Source organism: Podarcis filfolensis, assembly GCF_964270895.1.
Source record: "Podarcis filfolensis genome assembly, chromosome: 7".
Lineage (NCBI taxonomy): Eukaryota > Metazoa > Chordata > Lepidosauria > Squamata > Lacertidae > Podarcis > Podarcis filfolensis.
In genome coordinates this window covers 4,928,542-4,947,750 of record NC_139603.1, presented here as the reverse complement: position 1 = coordinate 4,947,750, position 19,209 = coordinate 4,928,542, and the positions used below count along the sequence as shown (strand labels likewise).

General features: G+C 41.9%; 1 protein-coding gene across 1 annotated transcript in view; it reads right to left on the bottom strand.

Annotated features, from left to right (window-relative positions):
- Positions 1-11,624: 11,624 nt before the first annotated feature.
- LOC310767367 (uncharacterized protein) overlaps positions 11,625-19,209 on the bottom strand; it is a 48,838-nt gene continuing 41,253 nt past the window's right edge. The window contains exon 4 of the mRNA XM_083624237.1: positions 11,625-14,021. Within this exon, the coding sequence (XP_083480363.1) occupies positions 13,902-14,021 (120 nt within the window). The 3' untranslated portion in view covers positions 11,625-13,901. The remainder of the gene's footprint in view (positions 14,022-19,209) is intronic.

Here is a 19,209-nt window from a genome sequence, read left to right as displayed (position 1 = left end):
ATTATCATTTACATCGGTAATAGCCAACAAAATATTTGCTCGACCTGATAACCCTCTTCCATCACGAGCTTGAACCTCCATTTCATACAAAGCACATTCTTCAAAATCTATCTCCTGCCTCACCCTTACTTCTCCAGTTCTCGGATCCAAATGGAAACTGTTTGAAGCCTTTTCTGATACCTGCCTGAATGCATATGTTATCTCTGAATTAATGCCTTCATCCAGATCAGTAGCATTGACTGTTACAAGCAGGGAATTAACAGGAATGTTTTCTGCAGTGGTCACTTTATAAACAGATTCTGAAAAAACTGGTGCATTGTCATTTGCATCTTCAACGGAAACTTTGATGTGTGCAGTTCCGGATTTGACAGGATTCCCCCCATCACTGGCTGTAAGGATTAAGTCATGGAAAGCTTCTACTTCTCGATCCATAGACTTTTCCAGTACTAACTCAGCATATTTGGCTCCACTTGCTGTCATTTGCACATCAAGAAAGAAGTGTCTGTTAGGGCTGATTTGATAGCTCTGTAAAGAGTTCACTCCTAAGTCTGGGTCCTGTGCATCTGGAAGAAGAAATCGAGATCCCACAGCTGTATTTTCTCGGATATTTAGCTGCAATGTCTCCACTTGGAATGCTGGTGCATTGTCATTGATATCTTCGATTTCAATTTCTACTGTATAGACTTTTAGCTGCTCCTGAATCAGAATCTCCAACTTCAAAATACAAGTTAACAGACGTCCACATATTTCTTCTCTATCTAGTCTTTCATTAATATATAAATGACCATTTTGGAAATTGAGGGCAAAATATTGTGTCCTACCTTCTGTAATAATCCGGACACCACCAGGCAAGAGTTGCTTCATATCCAATCCCAGATCCTGTGAGATATCCCCAACAAAAGAACCTTCCTGCAGTTCCTCAGGAACTGAATAATGGATCTGTGCAGTAACTGCCTGAAAAACAGCTAGCAGCACAAGGCAGGATGTCTGTCTCCTTCTATCCAAGAGTGTCTGTATACAAGCCATTTCAGCCTCTGCCAGGTCCTATCCACAGATAACAGGCACCAAACTAGGCTCTCTTAACAGACTAATGTGCCTATTTAAGACTTCCTTTTATTTTCCATCAAACAAGATCCTCCTTTTTCTTTTAGGTCAGAGATTATAATAAAGCTTTTGTGTTTTTCATCTCGGTGGTAGCTGGTTCAATCCAGTTTCTCTCCTTATTGGTGAACAGTGACACCCAATGGATCAGTCAGTAAATGCAGTGTTTTAAAAAACTGCAAAGTAACATTTCATTCCTTTTTATTTAATAATAGGTATAAAAACAAACTTCCATTAACATACTGCATCCCGTCTAGAAAGCTCAATGGAGATTGGATAAGCACCACAATGGATGAGTAACACAGTGTACCTCCTCATCAACAGGATTGTGTCAAAAGTAATCAGTGACTATTGATCTAATGTCAATTTCCACCTTATATATATATTTTTAATCAACCTAATTCAGAGTACAGTCACATGGGTTTTTTTGAAGTGTCTTCTCCCAGTGTGGGAGTAGGGTTGCTGGGATGAGGGAGAGAAGGGGGAGGACCCATGTGTGTGTGTGTGTGTGTGTGTGTGTGTTTGGAGATGTGGGCTCAGATTTTACGCTACATAGCCTTGCCTACGCCTTCACTCAGATGTAACCTGCTGGTGAATATTTAGTGTGTAGGGTGGACAGATCCTGAAGCTGAGGCTCCAATACTTTGGCAACCTCATGAGAAGAGAAGACTCCCTGGAAAAGACCCTGATGTTGGGAAAGATGGGGGGCACATGGAGAAGGGGACGACAGAGGACGAGATGGTTGGACAACTTTGTGGGGTCAGTTTCAGCTTCTGCAGCCTGAAGACATGGACAGGGTGCTTGCAGGGATACCCTCTCAATCCCTGCCCATCTTGGCTGTTGAAACTGAGCCTGGGGCTTGACTGGATGGGTCCAAGTGGCAAAGGTCTTTATTTTTATTTTTGCATGAAGGAGTGGCACTTGCTGACTTAAAGAAGTTGGTGTGGGTACTACTGAAAAAGCCAGCCCTGGACAAATTGGCTTGCAGCAACTATTACCAAGTCACAAGTAGCTTCATTCTGGGGAAGGTGATTGAAAGAGTTGTAGTGGAACAACTGCAACATGAGAATCATTTTCTGGATCCATTCCTGTCTGGTTGATGCCTGGGTTCAGGACTGAATAAGCCTTGGTCTCTCTGATGGATGATAATCCTTGATTCTTTTGCTTGATATCTCAGCAGCTTTCAGTACCATTGATAAAGTGCACCAGTGAAGACATCTTGGACCCTGCCCCCTCTCTGGTGTGTGCAGCAATGTGCAAATGTGACTTGAAATGTAGCTAGGAAAATCTACCTCACTGTGTTTTAAGCTACTAGTGTTTACATAGCCTTAGTGTACACCAACAGAAAGGCATGGCAGACAAGGATGGTATAAAATTCACTGGCTCCCAGGGGATTAGCAATTTGCCCTTCCCTCCCTCAGTGTCGTTTCTACCCAAGCACAGGCATCTCATCTTAAGAATCATAGCCAGTGTGGTGTAGTGGTTAAGAGCGGTGGACTCGTAATCTGGTGAACCAGGTTCGCGTCTCCACTCCTCCACATGCAGCTGCTGGGTGACCTTGGGCTAGTCACACTTCTCTGAAGTCTCTCAGCCCCACTCACCTCACAGAGTGTTTGTTGTGGGGGAGGAAGGGAAAGGAGATTGTTAGCCGCTTTGAGACTCCTTAGGGTAGTGATAAAGTGGGATATCAAATCCAAACTCTTCTTCTTCATAGTGGGAAAGAATCCATTTTTATATTGTGTTGCATTGCTGTCAAATGGCTAGTGGAGTGCAAGTAGATTCAGGTTTGGTGGTCAGTCTCAGCTTCAGGTTTTGGAGGGCCCTTGGGCAGGACCTTGCTCAGTAAGCCCACCTGCTCCCCACTCCCATAATCACCAGGTACTACTGCTTTCCCCCAAGCCGGAAAGGACAGGATAGCCTTCTGGTCATTGCCTGGTCTGACCTGACCCAAGGTACAACCACCTACTAACTAAACCCAGCTCACTAATATATGGAAACTTCTGTTTTCAATTCTGGTGCCTCGATTGTGGTCCAGCAGAGTTTTTGTAATGACAGTAGAAAAGAAGTGTTCCAAAAGTGGGGAAGGCAAGAAGTTAAGGAAATGCCAGCAGAGAACTGAAACCAAGGATTGATCAGTTGTAGCCAGAGTTGTTGAATGTTAAGGAAAGTTACTTTGTTTGCAGCAGCAAATATTTCAGTTGTCTGCTCCATATATCTAAAACCATCTTTCACCAGAGATTTCAAGACAATTTAGAAAAATTAGAGCAAGTAGAACAATAATAAATACACTCAGCTCTTGCTTCCTCCAGCCTCCTCCACTGCTCAGTGACCAGAGGGAGAGTTGAGCAGTGGTAGCTGCACATTTTCCTCCCTCCTATCTCTGCTCATTGACTCAGAGACAGCATCCGAACAAGCAAGGAGAAGCACCTGGAATCGGAGACCTCAGGGATTGCTCGTGGGCCCCTTGCTGTGGCCCAGTAATGCCAGTTCCCAATGCCAGCTTGACTTCAGATAGTTCAAGCAGCTACTTGCCAAGAGCAACGAACCTCTCCCTGATGATATAGATAAATCCAACCCAGTAACGAACCCAAATGACATCTGTTAAGGAAATACTTTAATAGGACCTTTTGTCTGCAAGTATTTGTTCCTTTATGCCCATTTCTTTCCCATTACTTGCCATTAAAAAATTCAGCCATGGCCCCTAGACAGCAAAAAAAGTGCAAAGAAAGCGGGGGGGGGGGGGAGAGCGAAATGCCACTCACTTTCTGAATTTATGAAGTGCAAATCAACTAATGTTTGGTGGGGTATTACTGAAAATACATGGCTAAACGCTTGTAAAATAAATACAAATCCACTTTGCACAATTCTTAGCTCAGTGCCCAATGAGCTCTGCAGACTGTATCACATTCAACTTGTTTCTGCTTTGTACATTGTAAAATGTGAACAATCTTAATTTTAGAAAATGAAACTCACCTGGTCAAAGTTTTGTCGTACTGTATCAGTGCTTGGATCTTCCATAGTTAATAAAGGACCTAAGTTATCGGCAGCTGGATGAGATGAGAGAATATCTGTACAACTTCCAATTGGAAAAACAATTTTATTGTTTTGGGAGCAGGTAGTTAGTGAGCCGTCAGGGCAGTAAGACTGAAGAAAAGCCCGGACACCATCAATGCCCACAAACTGTGAAACAGGTACTCCATTGAAATTTCCAAATCCTGAGTCACACAATTGTGAGTTTCTCCACCTATAAAGTCTAAAAGCTAGTAACAAAAGCAGAAAGGTGAAGAACAAGCAGGAGACAGCAGCTACTGCAGTCACCAGGTACGAAGTGAGCTCACCATCAGATTGTGGGTCTTCAGATACTGAGATGCTGCTCAGGTCTGAGAGGACTGCAGGGATGGCGTCAGCCAGCACCACAGTCAGAGTGGCTGAAGCAGAGAGAGGTGGCTGCCCATTGTCCTTCACTAAAACCACCAGGCTTTGCTTGAGGGCATCTTTCTCCAGAAAGAAGCGGGCCGTCTTGATCTCTCCTGTGTGGAGCCCCAGAGTGAAGAGCCCTGGCTCGGTGGCCTTGATCAGCTGGTAGGAGAGCCAGGCATTCTGGCCAGAGTCCGCATCCACGGCCACCACCTTAGTGACCAGGTAGCCTGGCTCAGAGGAGCGAGGGGCCAGCTCTATCCCCGTGGAGCCGTCAGTGGGAGGGGAGGGGTACAGGATTTGGGGAGCATTGTCATTCTGGTCCAGGATGAAGAGAGTCACTGAGACGTTGGAGCTGAGTGGTGGAGAACCTCCGTCCTGAGCCTTGACAAGGAAATTAATCTCCCTGATCTCTTCATAATCAAAGGAGTGTAGGGCATAGATTGCTCCAGTTTCAGAGTTAATTGAGAGGTAGGAAGGAAGGAAGGAATTTCTGACCTTAGTCTCATGCTCACTTATCTGAGAGTAAGTCCCATTGAGCTCATTGGAATTCACTTCTGAGTCGACTTTCTTAGCATTGGGCTGCACAATATCTCTTTCGATGATAGAGTAAATTATTCTGCCATTTTCCTCACAATCAGAGTCATGTGCCTTCAAAATAGTAATGAATTCACTTCTGTGGTTATTTTCCTCAAGATAAAAAGTGAATGCTGTATTTTTAAAGGTGGGTGGGTTGTCATTTTCATCTAATATTTCTAGTGGGAAGTAAGCAGTTGTTGAGAGAGAAGGAATCCCGTGGTCACTTGCTATTATTGTGATGTTATATTCTGAGACCCTCTCCCTGTCAAGGACACTTGCAATCTCCAAGTTGTAATAGTTGTCAAATGCTTTCTTCAACAGAAATGGAAGTCCTGCTGGTATAGAACATGAGACCTCTCCATTTTCCCCATCATCTCTGTCATTTATATTTATAAGACCTAGTACAGTTCCTGGAGGAGAACTTTCTTCAACCTTGCTGAAAAGTGGTGTAATTGCAATCTCTGGTGGATTGTCATTCGCATCCATGACTCTTATGACTACTCTAGCACGAGTAGACAATCCAGCCCCATCTTGTGCTTGGACTTCCATTTCATGTGCTACAGATTCTTCAAAGTCAATATTCCCAATGACGGATATCTGCCCTGTTGCGGAATCCAAGTGGAATATTTTGGAAGCTTTGTCTGAAATTTTTCTGAATGAATACATTACCTTTGAGTTTATTCCCTCATCAAGGTCAGTTGCATTCAGAATTAACACGTGCGACCCTTTAAGCATGTTTTCCATAACGTCCGCTTCATACAGAGACTTACTGAAAATAGGAGCGTTGTCATTTACATCTGCAACAGCAACACGGATTTGCACCGTACCAGACCTGGCAGGTTCTCCTTTGTCAGCAGCAGTGAGAATTAGTTGGTGCGCTTTCTGTTCTTCTCGATCTAACAGCTTTTCAAGGACTAGTTCTGCGTATTTGATCCCATCAACTCCAGTTTGTACTTCCAACGAAAAGTGTCTGTTACTACTGAGATGGTAGCTCTGGAGAGAATTAGTCCCTAGATCTGGATCCTGAGCCCCTGGTAAAAGAAACCTTGCCCCAAGACCTGAGTTTTCAGCAATTGTTAATTCAAACACTTCTACAGGGAAGCTGGGTGAGTTGTCATTAATATCAGTTATTTCAACTTTAGCCATAAAAAACTTCACTTTATCCTTCACAAGAATCTCAAAATTTAACAGACATTTTTCTACCTGGTGGCAAATCTGCTCCCTGTCAATTACTTCCTTGATAAACAAATGTCCATTTCTCAAATCAAGTGAAAAATATTGCTTCATACCTCTGGAAATTATCCTGGTGTCTCCACTTGATAACTCCTTTACGCTCAGTCCAAGATCCTTTGCAATATCTCCTACAAAAGAACCTTTCTCCATTTCCTCAGGAATCAAATAATGTATTTGCCCAGAAGCTACCTCCCAGACCATCACCAGCACAAAGCAAAGCACACTATTCTTATGATAGCATAGAATCCTTCCAGCCATTTCCAGGTAGACTGTCAGATTATTATGCCCTTACTGTCCAGTTTGGACCTTACAAAGATTCCAAACGCTACCTAGGTATTTCCTCCTGCAAATCCAGACTTGCTGAACGCGGATGTGAGCTTTGTGTATTGTTTGCGGAATGAGAGCAGAACAGGGATTTGTAGTTCTTGGCTTATGAGCAAACAGCGACACTTAGAGGTTCAATGAATAATTACAACAGTTTTAGTCCTTCCTCGGTGTTTTGGGGGGGGGGAAGAGACTTCAAGCAAAACCCAATTAATTTTAGATAATAGTCTATTATTCCCAAGGAACATCAAATAGCAACTAGTCATGTGTACCAATTTGCTTTACAATTTTTAAGTCAACCTATGGAAAGATGCTGTTATGTTAATTGTTCTGATCTATCTCCCAATTTCATGCCTATGATGCTCAAGGTGGATACGTTTTCTTACATCTGATGAACTGGGCCACAAAACTGTTGTTTCTTTCTGCAACAAGCTAAGATGACTAGCCCTCTGAATATGTTTCCCTATTGTTCCTATTTTTCATCAGTAATAATAATAATTTTATTATTTATACCCCACTGATCTAGATAGCTTGCCCCAGAGTATTGAAAATAAACACTGAGCATGCAATAAATACATATATAATACTGGGAGAAAGCAAGTGAGAGGGGACAGATTTTGAACTATGTAAACAATCTTTTTAAATTTCTATTTTCATTATCAGTTGTAGAAGGGGAGTATGCTTAGTAAAATAGTGAATTTTTAAGTGTTGTACAATGCATGACTGCAGTGACTACATTATTACATGAGCACTGTTCCACATTCATTCGAAATAAGATGGGTTTATGAAGCATTCTATATCCACCCACCATGCTGATGAAGAATTCTACGAAACAGTAGTCAATATCTGGAATTACTGTTCAGTATTGGACATCATAGGGACGCGGGTGGTGCTGTGGGTTAAACCACAGAGCCTAGGACTTGCTGATCAGAAGGTCGGCGGTTCGAATCCCCGCGACGAGGTGAGGTCCTGTTGCTCGGTCCCTGCTCCTGCCACCCTAGCAGTTCGAAAGCACGTCAAGTGCAAGTAGATAAATAGGTACCGCTCTGGCGGGAACGTAAACGGCGTTTCCGTGCGCTGCTCCGGTTCACCAAAAGCGGCTTAGTCATGCTGGCCGCATGACCCGGAAGCTGTACGCCGGCTCCCTCGGCCAATAAAGCAAGATGAGCACCGCAACCCCAGAGTCGGCCACGACTGGACCTAATGGTCAGGGGTCCCTTTATCTTTTTATTGGAGATCATTGTTGAATACACAAAGCTTCGCAGTTTGTCTTCCACCATACAAAGTTTGGTACCTCGCTTTATTTAAAGATTTTCAGAGACTTTGAGACTAAAGATTTCATTTTGAACTTTTTATGATTTGAAGGAATTCTGTAAAGATTGTCTATCGTGTTGCCTAGACATTGTTGACGTTCTCTTTGCAACACAGGGGTTTGTTTGGATACCAGCTGGGACCCAGGCAGCTGAGCCAAGCCAGACAGATCTTAAGCTGGTTTAAGTCGTGGAAAGTGGGTATGGTGGGGGAGGAGCCGGGGGGAGGACTTAGGCTGGATCCTAAGCTCATTGAGAATGGTCAGATAACCCAGGTTAGCAAAGTAGGTTGGCAAGGAGGGTGATGTAACCCAAAAACCTATTTTCAAGGCTTGTTTTCCCTCCACCAGGCTTAGACATGCTTCAGAATGGAGTTTGGCTCTGGCATATTTTACCCCAGCTTAACTTCACACCAGGTTTTTATGTATAGGATTGCCCTAACCCTAACCTTGCCTATGTATTACTATTTGTTCTCTGAGAGCCAGTGTGGTGCAGTGGTTAGAGTGTCAGACTAGGACCCGGGAGATGCAGGTTCAAATCCCGACTTGAAAGCTCACTGTGTGACCTTGGCCATTCACAGCCTGTCAGCCTACCCTACCTTACAGGGTTGTTGTGAAGGCAAGATAGGAACACCTAGCAATTGTTAGAATAATGTTATTGTCAAAATTCCTGTACCTGTTCCAGAACTTGCCAACCTCGATCTCTCCCAAACAATTTAAGATCTGGCCAAGTAAATATATGCATGGGGGTAAAAAGCCCAGAGTCAACAATCAGATTCTGTAGATTCCAAATTTACAGCCCTTACTTTGATGCAGTTCAGATTAGACATTTATGTTCCTTAAGCAATAATGAAGATGGCAAACCTTGTGTCGGGATAGTGTTATTGCACCCATCTTACAGAGCAATTCCATTTCTCCCAAGAGAACCAATTTCCTTACAACTTTCTAACCCGTCCCTGCAGGTGGCTCTCAATATCTGGAACTTATTACAGCTAAATCCCTTTGCCTTTACTATTTCTGTGTAAACAACTTACCTATCAAGGAGAAACAGATCCCAGAAGTGCACTAAAAACTGGTTTCAGTATAATCAATTAATGCACTTCCTGTTAGATCTGGGGATAGCAGCCCAAGCAACCTGAGGTTTTGTGAGAAATATGATGTTTTTGTTGGGAACCAAGACTATGTGAACTAGACATTGCAGCCACAGAAGATGAAATTGTGGGTGAAAAAAAACTTTCTGCTCCTTGTCAGTCCATATATGAGAAATTCTTTAAAACTGATACCTAAATGGTGTTTTACTCCCATGAAACTTTTCAGAATCACTAATACAGCAAGCTCACATTGAAGGAGATTATGTGGTGAACTTGGGACTTACCTTCATATGTGATGGCACTGTCCAGTGGAACAAATCTTTTCGTCAAGTGTATTTTCAGAGATTATTCTTAGCACAGGTTAACCTTTGAAGATGGCACCAGTTTTAGCTGTGTTAAACTTTTCTGATAGTCCTAATCAAGATGTGTGGTTTAAAGATCTAATACTCCTACTAGTGGCTACATACTTGGAAGCAGAACACAAATGGTGGACTCTGGAGGGTATATTCCTAAACTCATAGGTGTGTCTGGAAAATGGCTTTAATCAAAGAATTCACATGTCAAACCAGAAAATGAAATAAACTTTGCTTTCCGAAACTGATTGCATGATCCTTACTTATACGGTTACAGATAGGTAGCCGTGTTGGTCTGCCATAGTCAAAACAAAACAAAAAAAATTTTCTTCCAGTAGCACCTTAAAGACCAACTAAGTTAGTTCTTGGTATGAGCTTTCGTGTGCATGCACACTTCTTCAGATACACTGAAACAGAAGTTGCCAGATCCTTCTATATAGTGAGAAGGTGGGGAGGGGTATTACTCAGAAGGGTGGTGGGAATGGGTGATTGGCAGATGAGCCTGTTGACGACTCTTAACGACTGCAATAGGTCTTACAGGAAAAAGCAAGGGGTGAGAAGGTGAAAAATGGCTTTGTCATGTATAATGAGATAAGAATCCAATGTCTTTGTTCAGACCAGGTCTCTCCATGGTTTTAAGTTTGGTAATGAGTTGCAATTCAGCAGCTTCTCTTTCAGAAATAGACTGGAAAGAGAAGCTGCTGAATTGCAACTCATTACCAAACTTAAGACCATGGAGAGACCTGGTCTGAACAAAGACATTGGATTCTTATCTCATTATACATGACAAAGCCATTTTTCACCTTCTCACCCCTTGCTTTTTCCTGTAAGACCTATTGCAGTCGTTAAGAGTCGTCAACAGGCTCATCTGCCAATCACCCATTCCCACCACCCTTCTGAGTAATACCCCTCCCCACCTTCTCACTATATAGAAGGATCTGGCAACTTCTGTTTCAGTGTATCTGAAGAAGTGTGCATGCACACGAAAGCTCATACCAAGAACTAACTTAGTTGGTCTTTAAGGTGCTACTGGAAGAAAATTTTTTTTTTTTTGTTCTTACTTATACGGGCTGCTGCATATTTTATTTGTTTGGGAATGTATATTTTTACCTGTCTCTTCATTGGAGGGGATTATGGAATTAACTTGGAAACCCAGCAAATATCCCAAGGCTTAAATATTAAGGTAGTGAATACCTCATTGTTTATGTAAGAATTGGCACATCTCTTAACCTGTGGTTGACAAGGGGAGCCATTGTGGAGGTTCTTTAGTTCAGTGTCGAATCCAACATAATAAAGGAAAATCTTTGTAAGCCTGGGAGATAGGCTACTTAGGAGTAAGATTCTCCTGAGAGTCTGGTGAGTTGAATGACTGCTTAGTCCCAGGAAAGTAGATGGTGCTTTAATTGGCTTTATTTTGCTATTTTGCTCCAAGGGGGGTGGTTTTCAGTAATTTTTGCATTACACATCTTTCTTTTAAAACTCCGTATTTTTTCCCGTCTTTCTAAACACTTTATTTGTTTCATAACCTATGTGGTCTCAGCTTATTTTAACACCCTCACACTTAGAAGCTATGTTACATTACCTTAAAAGGCATCAGGGAAACCCCAGGAAATTAGGAGACTGATAAGGGACAGTCTTGTGGGAATAACCTCTTGTCACTACACTTGGTAGCAATCCGGGAAATGTTCCAAGGACTTAACTGTGACTTTGTTGTTGTCTTCTTATGTTTGATTGTTTGAAGACCAAGTAATATGGTGAAAGTTTGAAGGAGCTAGGTATATATAACCTGGAGAAGGGAAGATTAAGAGGACATGATATCTGTCTTCAAATGTTTGAAGGCTTTTCACTTCCTTCTTTTTTGTGTTTTATTCTGTGCACTTGTAATTTTGTGCTTTTTATTTAAAGTGTATGTATGTGTGTATAGGCAGCAGGGTAAGCTATAAAGTATCCCAGCAGTTAGTAATACAAGTAGTGAATAATATAGTCAAGCTGAGAGAAACTGACAGAATGCCTTCATTCTCCAGGTGTCCTCTAAACTCCCATCCCAATGTTTATTGTAAGGAAATGTCTCTAAATTATTACAACCACAGTAGGTTGGTGAAGCAGATCAGGGAGAATTTCTTCCCTCTGGCCCATGCCTGGTCTGTACAGCAGTTTGCCTTGCTGATGCTTGCTGCCCCACCCCAGGGATCCTGTTTCACAAAGCATTTCCATCCATAGATTTTAGAAAGTGATTTTATTATTTTATGAACATACAAAAATGATATTCAAATCTAGCAAACAATATGTAAAAGTACACAGCATCTTTTTCATCCTCTCATAACAAAAAGATGACATTGACAGTGCATAAAAGAAATATGTGCATTCTATATCTGTTTCCCTGCTGATTCCAGTTGTATATAAATTGCACTCTTTCCTATCCTGTTTCACTCTAAGACTACTTGCCACTTCCTTTCATCCACAGACTTCAAAATGCTTCACTATTGTGAATTTTTGTCATTGTAAGAATATAATACAATTCCCAAAACACAAAGGTTTACTGAAAATTCTATTCCAAACTGCACAACTACATAACCACATAACTGTGAAACCACACTGTTATAATATAGTCTATAATTCCTGTTTTAGAGTGTTTACAGTAGCAGTTTATCATAGGCTGACAGCTGGGTTTAACACTAAATTGTCCCTGTCCCTGTAGAGAATGGAGATTGGAATCAATTTGGTGTTAAGTCCATCTAGTTACCACCGGAGTAGTTCCAAACACCATAAATAAACCAACATTAAAGGCCAGCTTTAAATAATGTGATTTAGCATAGTTTACATTGTTCTTTTCAAATACAGTATGCTTCATTATCCCATTGCTGGAAAGAAGTATTGATTAGCTTGCAAAAAAATTCTCAGCATCAGCCGCAGTGTTCGAAACTCCCATTTTTCTAGGCACATTTTGCAGCAGGGAATTTCATTAGCGCGAGCAGTTTCAGAGCTCTGGGCGCACTTCTGTGACTAAGATTTCAGATTAAAACTGCAGAGTGGAAGGAAAAGAGGACCTTTTTCTGTCTCCCTGCTTCCAGCTACTCTCTGAAGACTGGAGAAGAGACCCTCTTAATAATATTAGGGGGTTGGGCAAGGAAAGGACTAGACCATGTGAAAAATGAACATAATATTTTATCTGCAGTTCATTTTAAGTTTTGTATTCTTCCTATAAAAAAGCACACCTAGACATTTCATTGTTGCGCCCATAACCTAGGTTTAAGGTTCCTTTTAGCTCCTAGCTTTCATATCTCAATTTTTAACACTGGCCGCAGATTGGGGGATCAATTGCAGGAAAACAGGAATAGTTAAATTTCAGAGAAAACATGTGCACATGTATGTGTATGCACACTTGCAGTGTGTGTATGTGGACTTGGCAGCCTGGTTTGCACATAACACTAAGCTATGGTTTATTAATTTATGGTTCATTAAACTGCAGCTGACTGTTATGTGTGAACCCAGCTCAACAGTTTAACTATGGTTCATTAACCAAAATTTGTAGCTGGTTTATATATCTTAGTATCAACCACAATGTAAGCGCTACATGTCAGCCCAGACCTCCTCCAAAAGCTACAGAGCTGCAAGTGGCAAAAAATTCAAACTGTTCTCTAGGCTTGACTGCTCTTGCTTGTGCTTTTAACTGTTCTGTGATATAATAATCAAGTGAGCATCTAGATTTAGTTCAGTGTTATGTGCAAACTAGGCCAAAGAAAGAGAAGTTGCTAACACAAATATAGCTACAGGAAACGGTAGAATTGAGCATTTAGACAGGAAAGTGCACACACAGTGTAACTATGACTAGAAAATAAAGTGTAAATTCACTGAGAAATGGAAGTCCTATGTGCAAGCTTCGCTGAAATAAATGGGAGAAATATTCTCTTACAAAGCTCCCATTCCTTTCAATGTCCCAGTGGACTATGTCCAGACTTCTCCCCCTTACTGATTATATTCATTCATTTGTCTCGCTAGGTCTTCAAATGAAGCTACTGGATACTACTAACAGCTGCATTACAACCAGCAAACAGAATTTATGAGAAATTGCTATAACCATTGAAAATATTTGAAGGAAAGCAGCAAAGCTAGCATAAAAACAAACTAAGGAATAATTACAACAATGAGCATGCAATAAAGTCACCTACATTTCTTTAACCAGCTAGATCAAAAGAGCAGTGGGCTATTGTAAAATCCTACAAAGCATAAATATAATTGTCTACTAGGTCAATGTATGTGGACAATCCAGCTACACATTCTCCTACATAAGCTCCATCGAAATGAATGAGAACAGCTCAAGAGCATTTCTGTTCTTTTCTATTTGCTTGCACAAGAGAGTTTCCTGGTATCTTTCTCCTTTAGGCAGAGGACCCATATTTTTTTAGGCCAGGGGTCAAGTTTCTTGCATGAGACTTGATCATTTGGTTATTTGTCTTCAGAGAAAGAAAGATGGATGGAGTTGGTCGTCCTCATCTATTGATAGGTAAGCCAGTCATTTTGACCACAGTTTATATTTGCCCCAGTTGCCTGATTAACAATGCAACCCGGGGCTCCAGATCTGGGAGCAGCGTCTTCAGAGAGAGATGCTCTGGCCTGCAAAGGACATAAAAAAGTGCATTGTAATTTTCTGAAAGCTGATGTGGTTTTCATTAGATAAATGCTGCCAAGGCATTAAACTGCAGTAAGAAGAGTGTAATGAAATGCCATGCTTACCAGACAGGAACATAGCAAACGTTTTCTGAAAACCCAAAATATGAACTGTGACTGTGAGATACAACAACGTTCTACTGCTAAGGATGGTAGTACTATGAGTTTGGTGACAATCCCGTTTCTTTTCAGCTTGAACGAACTCAATACAATGCCTGAGATCATAGCAGGGAACTCATTATACCAAAAACAACTATACCTTTTGTCCAGCAGCTTTGTAGCATTTACGTTTGCTACTAACCTCCATTCCCAAGCCTTCTTTCCTTCATTAGAGTGACACAAATAGTTGTTAGCTTGTTTACACAATCTGTACCCTACTTCTCTATGAGGCAGCTCACAACATTTTCAATAAAACAAGAATAAAATCCAAAATCAGGAAAGCAGCCCAGCTCAAAATAAATACACCAGTTAAGAGACTTTTGCCACAATTACTTACCAACAATCACCACAAAAAACATCTACAGCTAAGCCAAGGTTTGGCTTAGATGGTGGAGGAAAATGGAGCATAGCAGCTGATCTAGATGTGCAGGCAAATATGCACGGGAGGACACAACCCTTAAGGCATGCAAGCAATGTTCAACATATTTTATCAGCCATATTTTGACCGCTATGGCAGGGAATGATTCCTTCCTGAAACCCTAAAAAGTGTTTGCAATGCTGGGCTAGAGGGACCAGTGGTCTGGCTTGGTATAAGGCAGCTTTCTATGGGCCAACTGAAGTTTTCAAGTGCTCTGCAAAGACAGTCCCAGCTTAATTCACATTATAGCAGTCTAATGTGGGTATTACTTTGGTGTGGGTCACTGTTGCCAGAAAGGGCACGGCTGGCACACTGGTCAGAGTTAATGAAGAGGTTCTCCTGCTCAGACTGCCACCTGGAGATCCAGGAGCCTCCTCCCAAATAGGCCCCGGTTCCTAAGAGGGAGGAGCACAATGCCATCACAAACAAGTTATGATCCTGGATCATATGATTACCTGGCTGACAGTACTTTCTTGTTATCTAGATGAAGTTTCAACTTTCGTTCTATCTCTATACGCCTCTACTTTCTCCAGTATCACTCATGGAGTTTAAATGGCTGAATGAAAGATGTGAAGTTACTGCTCTAGTTACTGCGCACCTTAGCACCAAACGAATGACTCCTCATAATTGTCTTCATGATTCTTTTGAGTCTTACACCATACTTTAATAATGAGTTTTTAGCTTCACAACTCTCACCATTAAAAAAAATATATATCTTTTGTTTCCCAAATGGTTCTCTTACCCAGTTTCTGTTCAGCCAATTTTAGTCTTCCATGCTGCTGTTGGAAATTGGGACTTCCTTCCGGAAGATTTATTGTATTGTTCTAATCCCCATATTCACACCAAGGAATGACATATCTTCAATAACCTCCCATAATTATCATTCTTCCACTCACCGTATATTCTCCTCCCCTTTAGCAAGAACATAATTTACACAGAGCATTCAGAATATATTCATAAAAAGTCTCATTGCCAATAATGTATTCCAGTTTCATTAATTCACAGTCTGTCTTACATTTCTCTGAAATAATATTTACTATGTAGTGATGAATATATTGGATTCTCAATTTACTACCCTATTTAAGCCATATATAGCAAAAGCCCAATTGATTTGCAAATTAAACCTCCAACTTAAAGCATTCTCTCATTTCAGAAAGGCTTCCCGTAGGTAAAATACCCTAACTCAGAGTTATTTTCAGAAGTGGAAAGAATGAATTTCTGGGTAAATGTGATTAATGAAGTTTGGTAGTCAATGGACAGACATTATATTTGAAGAATCTGCACCGAAATACTGCAATCCATTTCCACAAATGACATGTAAACTGGTTTTTGTCTTTCCCATATATGTAATATTAAATCTGGTCTGAAAGTTTGGGGAATGTGCAGTGCAACAAAAGGAGGGAAGTATATTGTGTGAGTGTTTTGACTATTGATCCAAACCCCTAAAATGTATTTTATATAACTGACTTTTCATTTCTATTCTTTGTATACATTGGTACCTCAGGTTACGAACTAAATTCGTTCTGGAGGTCCGTTCTTAACCCGAAAAAGTTGTTAACCTGAGGCGCTCTTTCGCTAATGGGGCCTCCTGCTGCCGTCATGCCGCCGGCGCGCGGTTTCCATTCTCATCCTGGGGCAAAGTTCAGAACCTGAGGTACTACTTCTGGGTTAGCGGAGTTTGTAACCCGAGGTGTTTGTAACCTGAAGTGTTTGTAACGCGAGGTACCACTGTATCGTATTGTTTTATTGCTATGGCCAATGGTTGACGCAAATGAAGATTCATTCCTTCATTCATTGTGTGAGTAAACCTCATTCCACACAAGCATACCTCACTTAGATCTTTGTTGAATCCCATCCTTAAAAATTAAATATTAGAAAACAAATTCCCAACAGTGTTCTCACCTGAACCCCATGTTGACTTTCACCTGCATGACTGGGGACTCCTTCAGAATCATTGGAACTCCTTGGATTCAGCTGAGTGTTAGGACGCTCCACAGAGAAAACAGGAAACAGGGGCCTGAGAAACCGGAACTCGCTGTTCAGAGACCCACCAGCTAAGCACACCTCATAGTTGTAAGCCTGGGATAGAGATCCAGCACCAGAATCCGCAGAGTTCTCCTGGGAATCAGGTCCCACCGGGAAATTGGCTCCAGAGTTGTAGGTTCTTATGAACTTTTCACGTTTCTGCAACTTGATTACAACAAACACCACAACAGAAATGAGAAAGATGCTTGAGATGGCAGCCAAGCAGATGATCAGATACATCGTCAGGCTGGGGTCTTCCTCCTCCACTGTTTCCTCCTTTGGGAGAGCCACACTTTTCAGATAAGGGTCAGAGAAGCCGTCCACTAGGAGGATCCTGAGCGTGGCAGAGGTGGACTGGGGAGGATGGCCGTTGTCTCGGACCACCACAATCAGATTCTGCTTGAAGCTGTCTCGGTTGCTGACCGGCCTGAGGGTGGTCACTTCTCCATTCTGGGCCCCCACTGTAAACAGACCCGGTTCTGTGGCCTTCAGCAGCTGGTAGGAAAGCCAAGAGTTCTGCGCAGAATCCCTGTCCACAGCCACCACCTTGGTGACCAGGTAGCCAGTTTCTGCCCCTCGGGGAACCAGGTCATTCGAGGGGGAAGTGCCATTCTGGAGAGGGTAGAGGATGAAGGGGGCATTGTCATTTTCATCCACAACCTGAACGCGGATGGGAACTTCTGAGCTCAGTGGAGGGGAACCTGAATCCACAGCCCTCACTCTCACATGGAAATCTTTTACTTCCTCATAATCCAGAGACCGGATGGCATACAGGTTCCCCGTTTCAGAGTTGATGGAGATGTAAGAGGATGTGGGGCCATCATTGACCTTCCCAGGCAAAAGCGAGTAGGTCACTTTGGCATTCTGCGCTGTGTCCACATCAACAGCATGGACGAAACCGATCAGAAGACCAGGAATATTGTTTTCCCTTAATTGCATTTGATAGAATGGCTTTACAAACACTGGAGGGTTGTCATTGACATCTGAGATTTCAACATGAAGTATTCTTGTGGAAGTGAGTCTGGGAGAGCCTCTGTCAGTGGCTGTGATAGTAATGTTATACTCAGAGGCTTGTTCTCTGTCCAGTTGCTGTTGGGTCACCAGCTGGTAATAGTTGTTCTCTGTGGGTTTGAGCACAAATGGCAGGTTGACTTCAGTGGTGCAGGCAGTTCTGCCACTGTCACCAGAGTCCACATCTGTGACACTGAAAAGGGCCACCACTGTGTCTGGGGGAGAGTCCTCAGGTAAGGGACTGGTGATGGAAGTGATGGTAATCTCTGGAGCATTGTCGTTCTCATCCTCAATCTCTACAATGACTTTACAGTAAGCAGAAAGGCCCCCTCCATCTGTAGCTCTGATTTTCATTTCATAATTTGAGCTTTCTTCATAATCAATTATACCTGAGATAGTAAGTTCCCCAGTATTTTTATTTAACCTGAATGATCTCTGCACATTTTCTGGCACTTGGCTAAATGTGTAAGTGATTTCAGCATTGGAACCAATATCCTTGTCTCTGGCTTCAACTCTTGTGACTAATGTACCCAATGGGCTGTTTTCCATCAGTTTTTCCTGGTACACGGATTTATTAAATAGAGGAGCATTATCATTGTTGTCCAGAACATCTATGATGATTTGTGCTGTTCCAGTTTTGTGGGGTATTCCTCCATCAGCAGCTGACAGAATTAGGAAAAGCTTTGCTTCCACCTCACGGTCTAATGGTTTCTCCAATACTAGGTCTGCATATTTAGTACCATCACTGTGACTCTGCACATCCAACCTAAAATACTTATTAGGACTAAGCGTGTAATTCTGAATAGTATTTTTTCCTTTGTCTGAATCTTGAGCTCTCTCCAAAGGGAATACAGTATTTATGTGAGTTTGCTCAGGTATTTCAAAAATAAATTGATCTTTAGAGAATTTGGGGGAATTATCATTCACATCCTCTATTTGAACTTCAATTCTATATAGCTTCAATGGATCTTCTAGCACAATTTCAGAGAGCAGAACACAATGGTCATTCTGACCACAGAGAGCCTCTCGATCTATTCTATCCTTTAATAGCATGTTGCCAGAATGAGGATCCAGCTGGAAATACTGCTTGCTGCTCTTAGAAACCAGCCGGGCTCTCCGAGCAGACAGCTCCTTTGCATCCATTTTCAAATCTTTCAGCACATTAGCCACCAAGGACCCTGTTTTCCTTTCCTCTGGCACTGAATATTGGATGGAATTGCATATTGCCCCATACATGCAGAGAGACAGAAAGAAAAAAATCACTTGCCTGTTCCTGTTATTCATTTCCATTGTTCCAGATTCACTCAAGACAGACTGAACAACAGAAAAATATGTTGTTGTACTTAGCTGTATCCATTTGCTGTATTTATTCCTGAAAATGCACACTGCTGTCTCCCTCCTCCTGATTTTTTTGCAATGAAGAGCTGTATCCCTTTTGCTTCCAGATTGTTTTGCCCTTGTCTATGCTTTCCAAACATTAATCTTTTCTTTAAGAATATGTGCTGTGCAATGGCACCACCT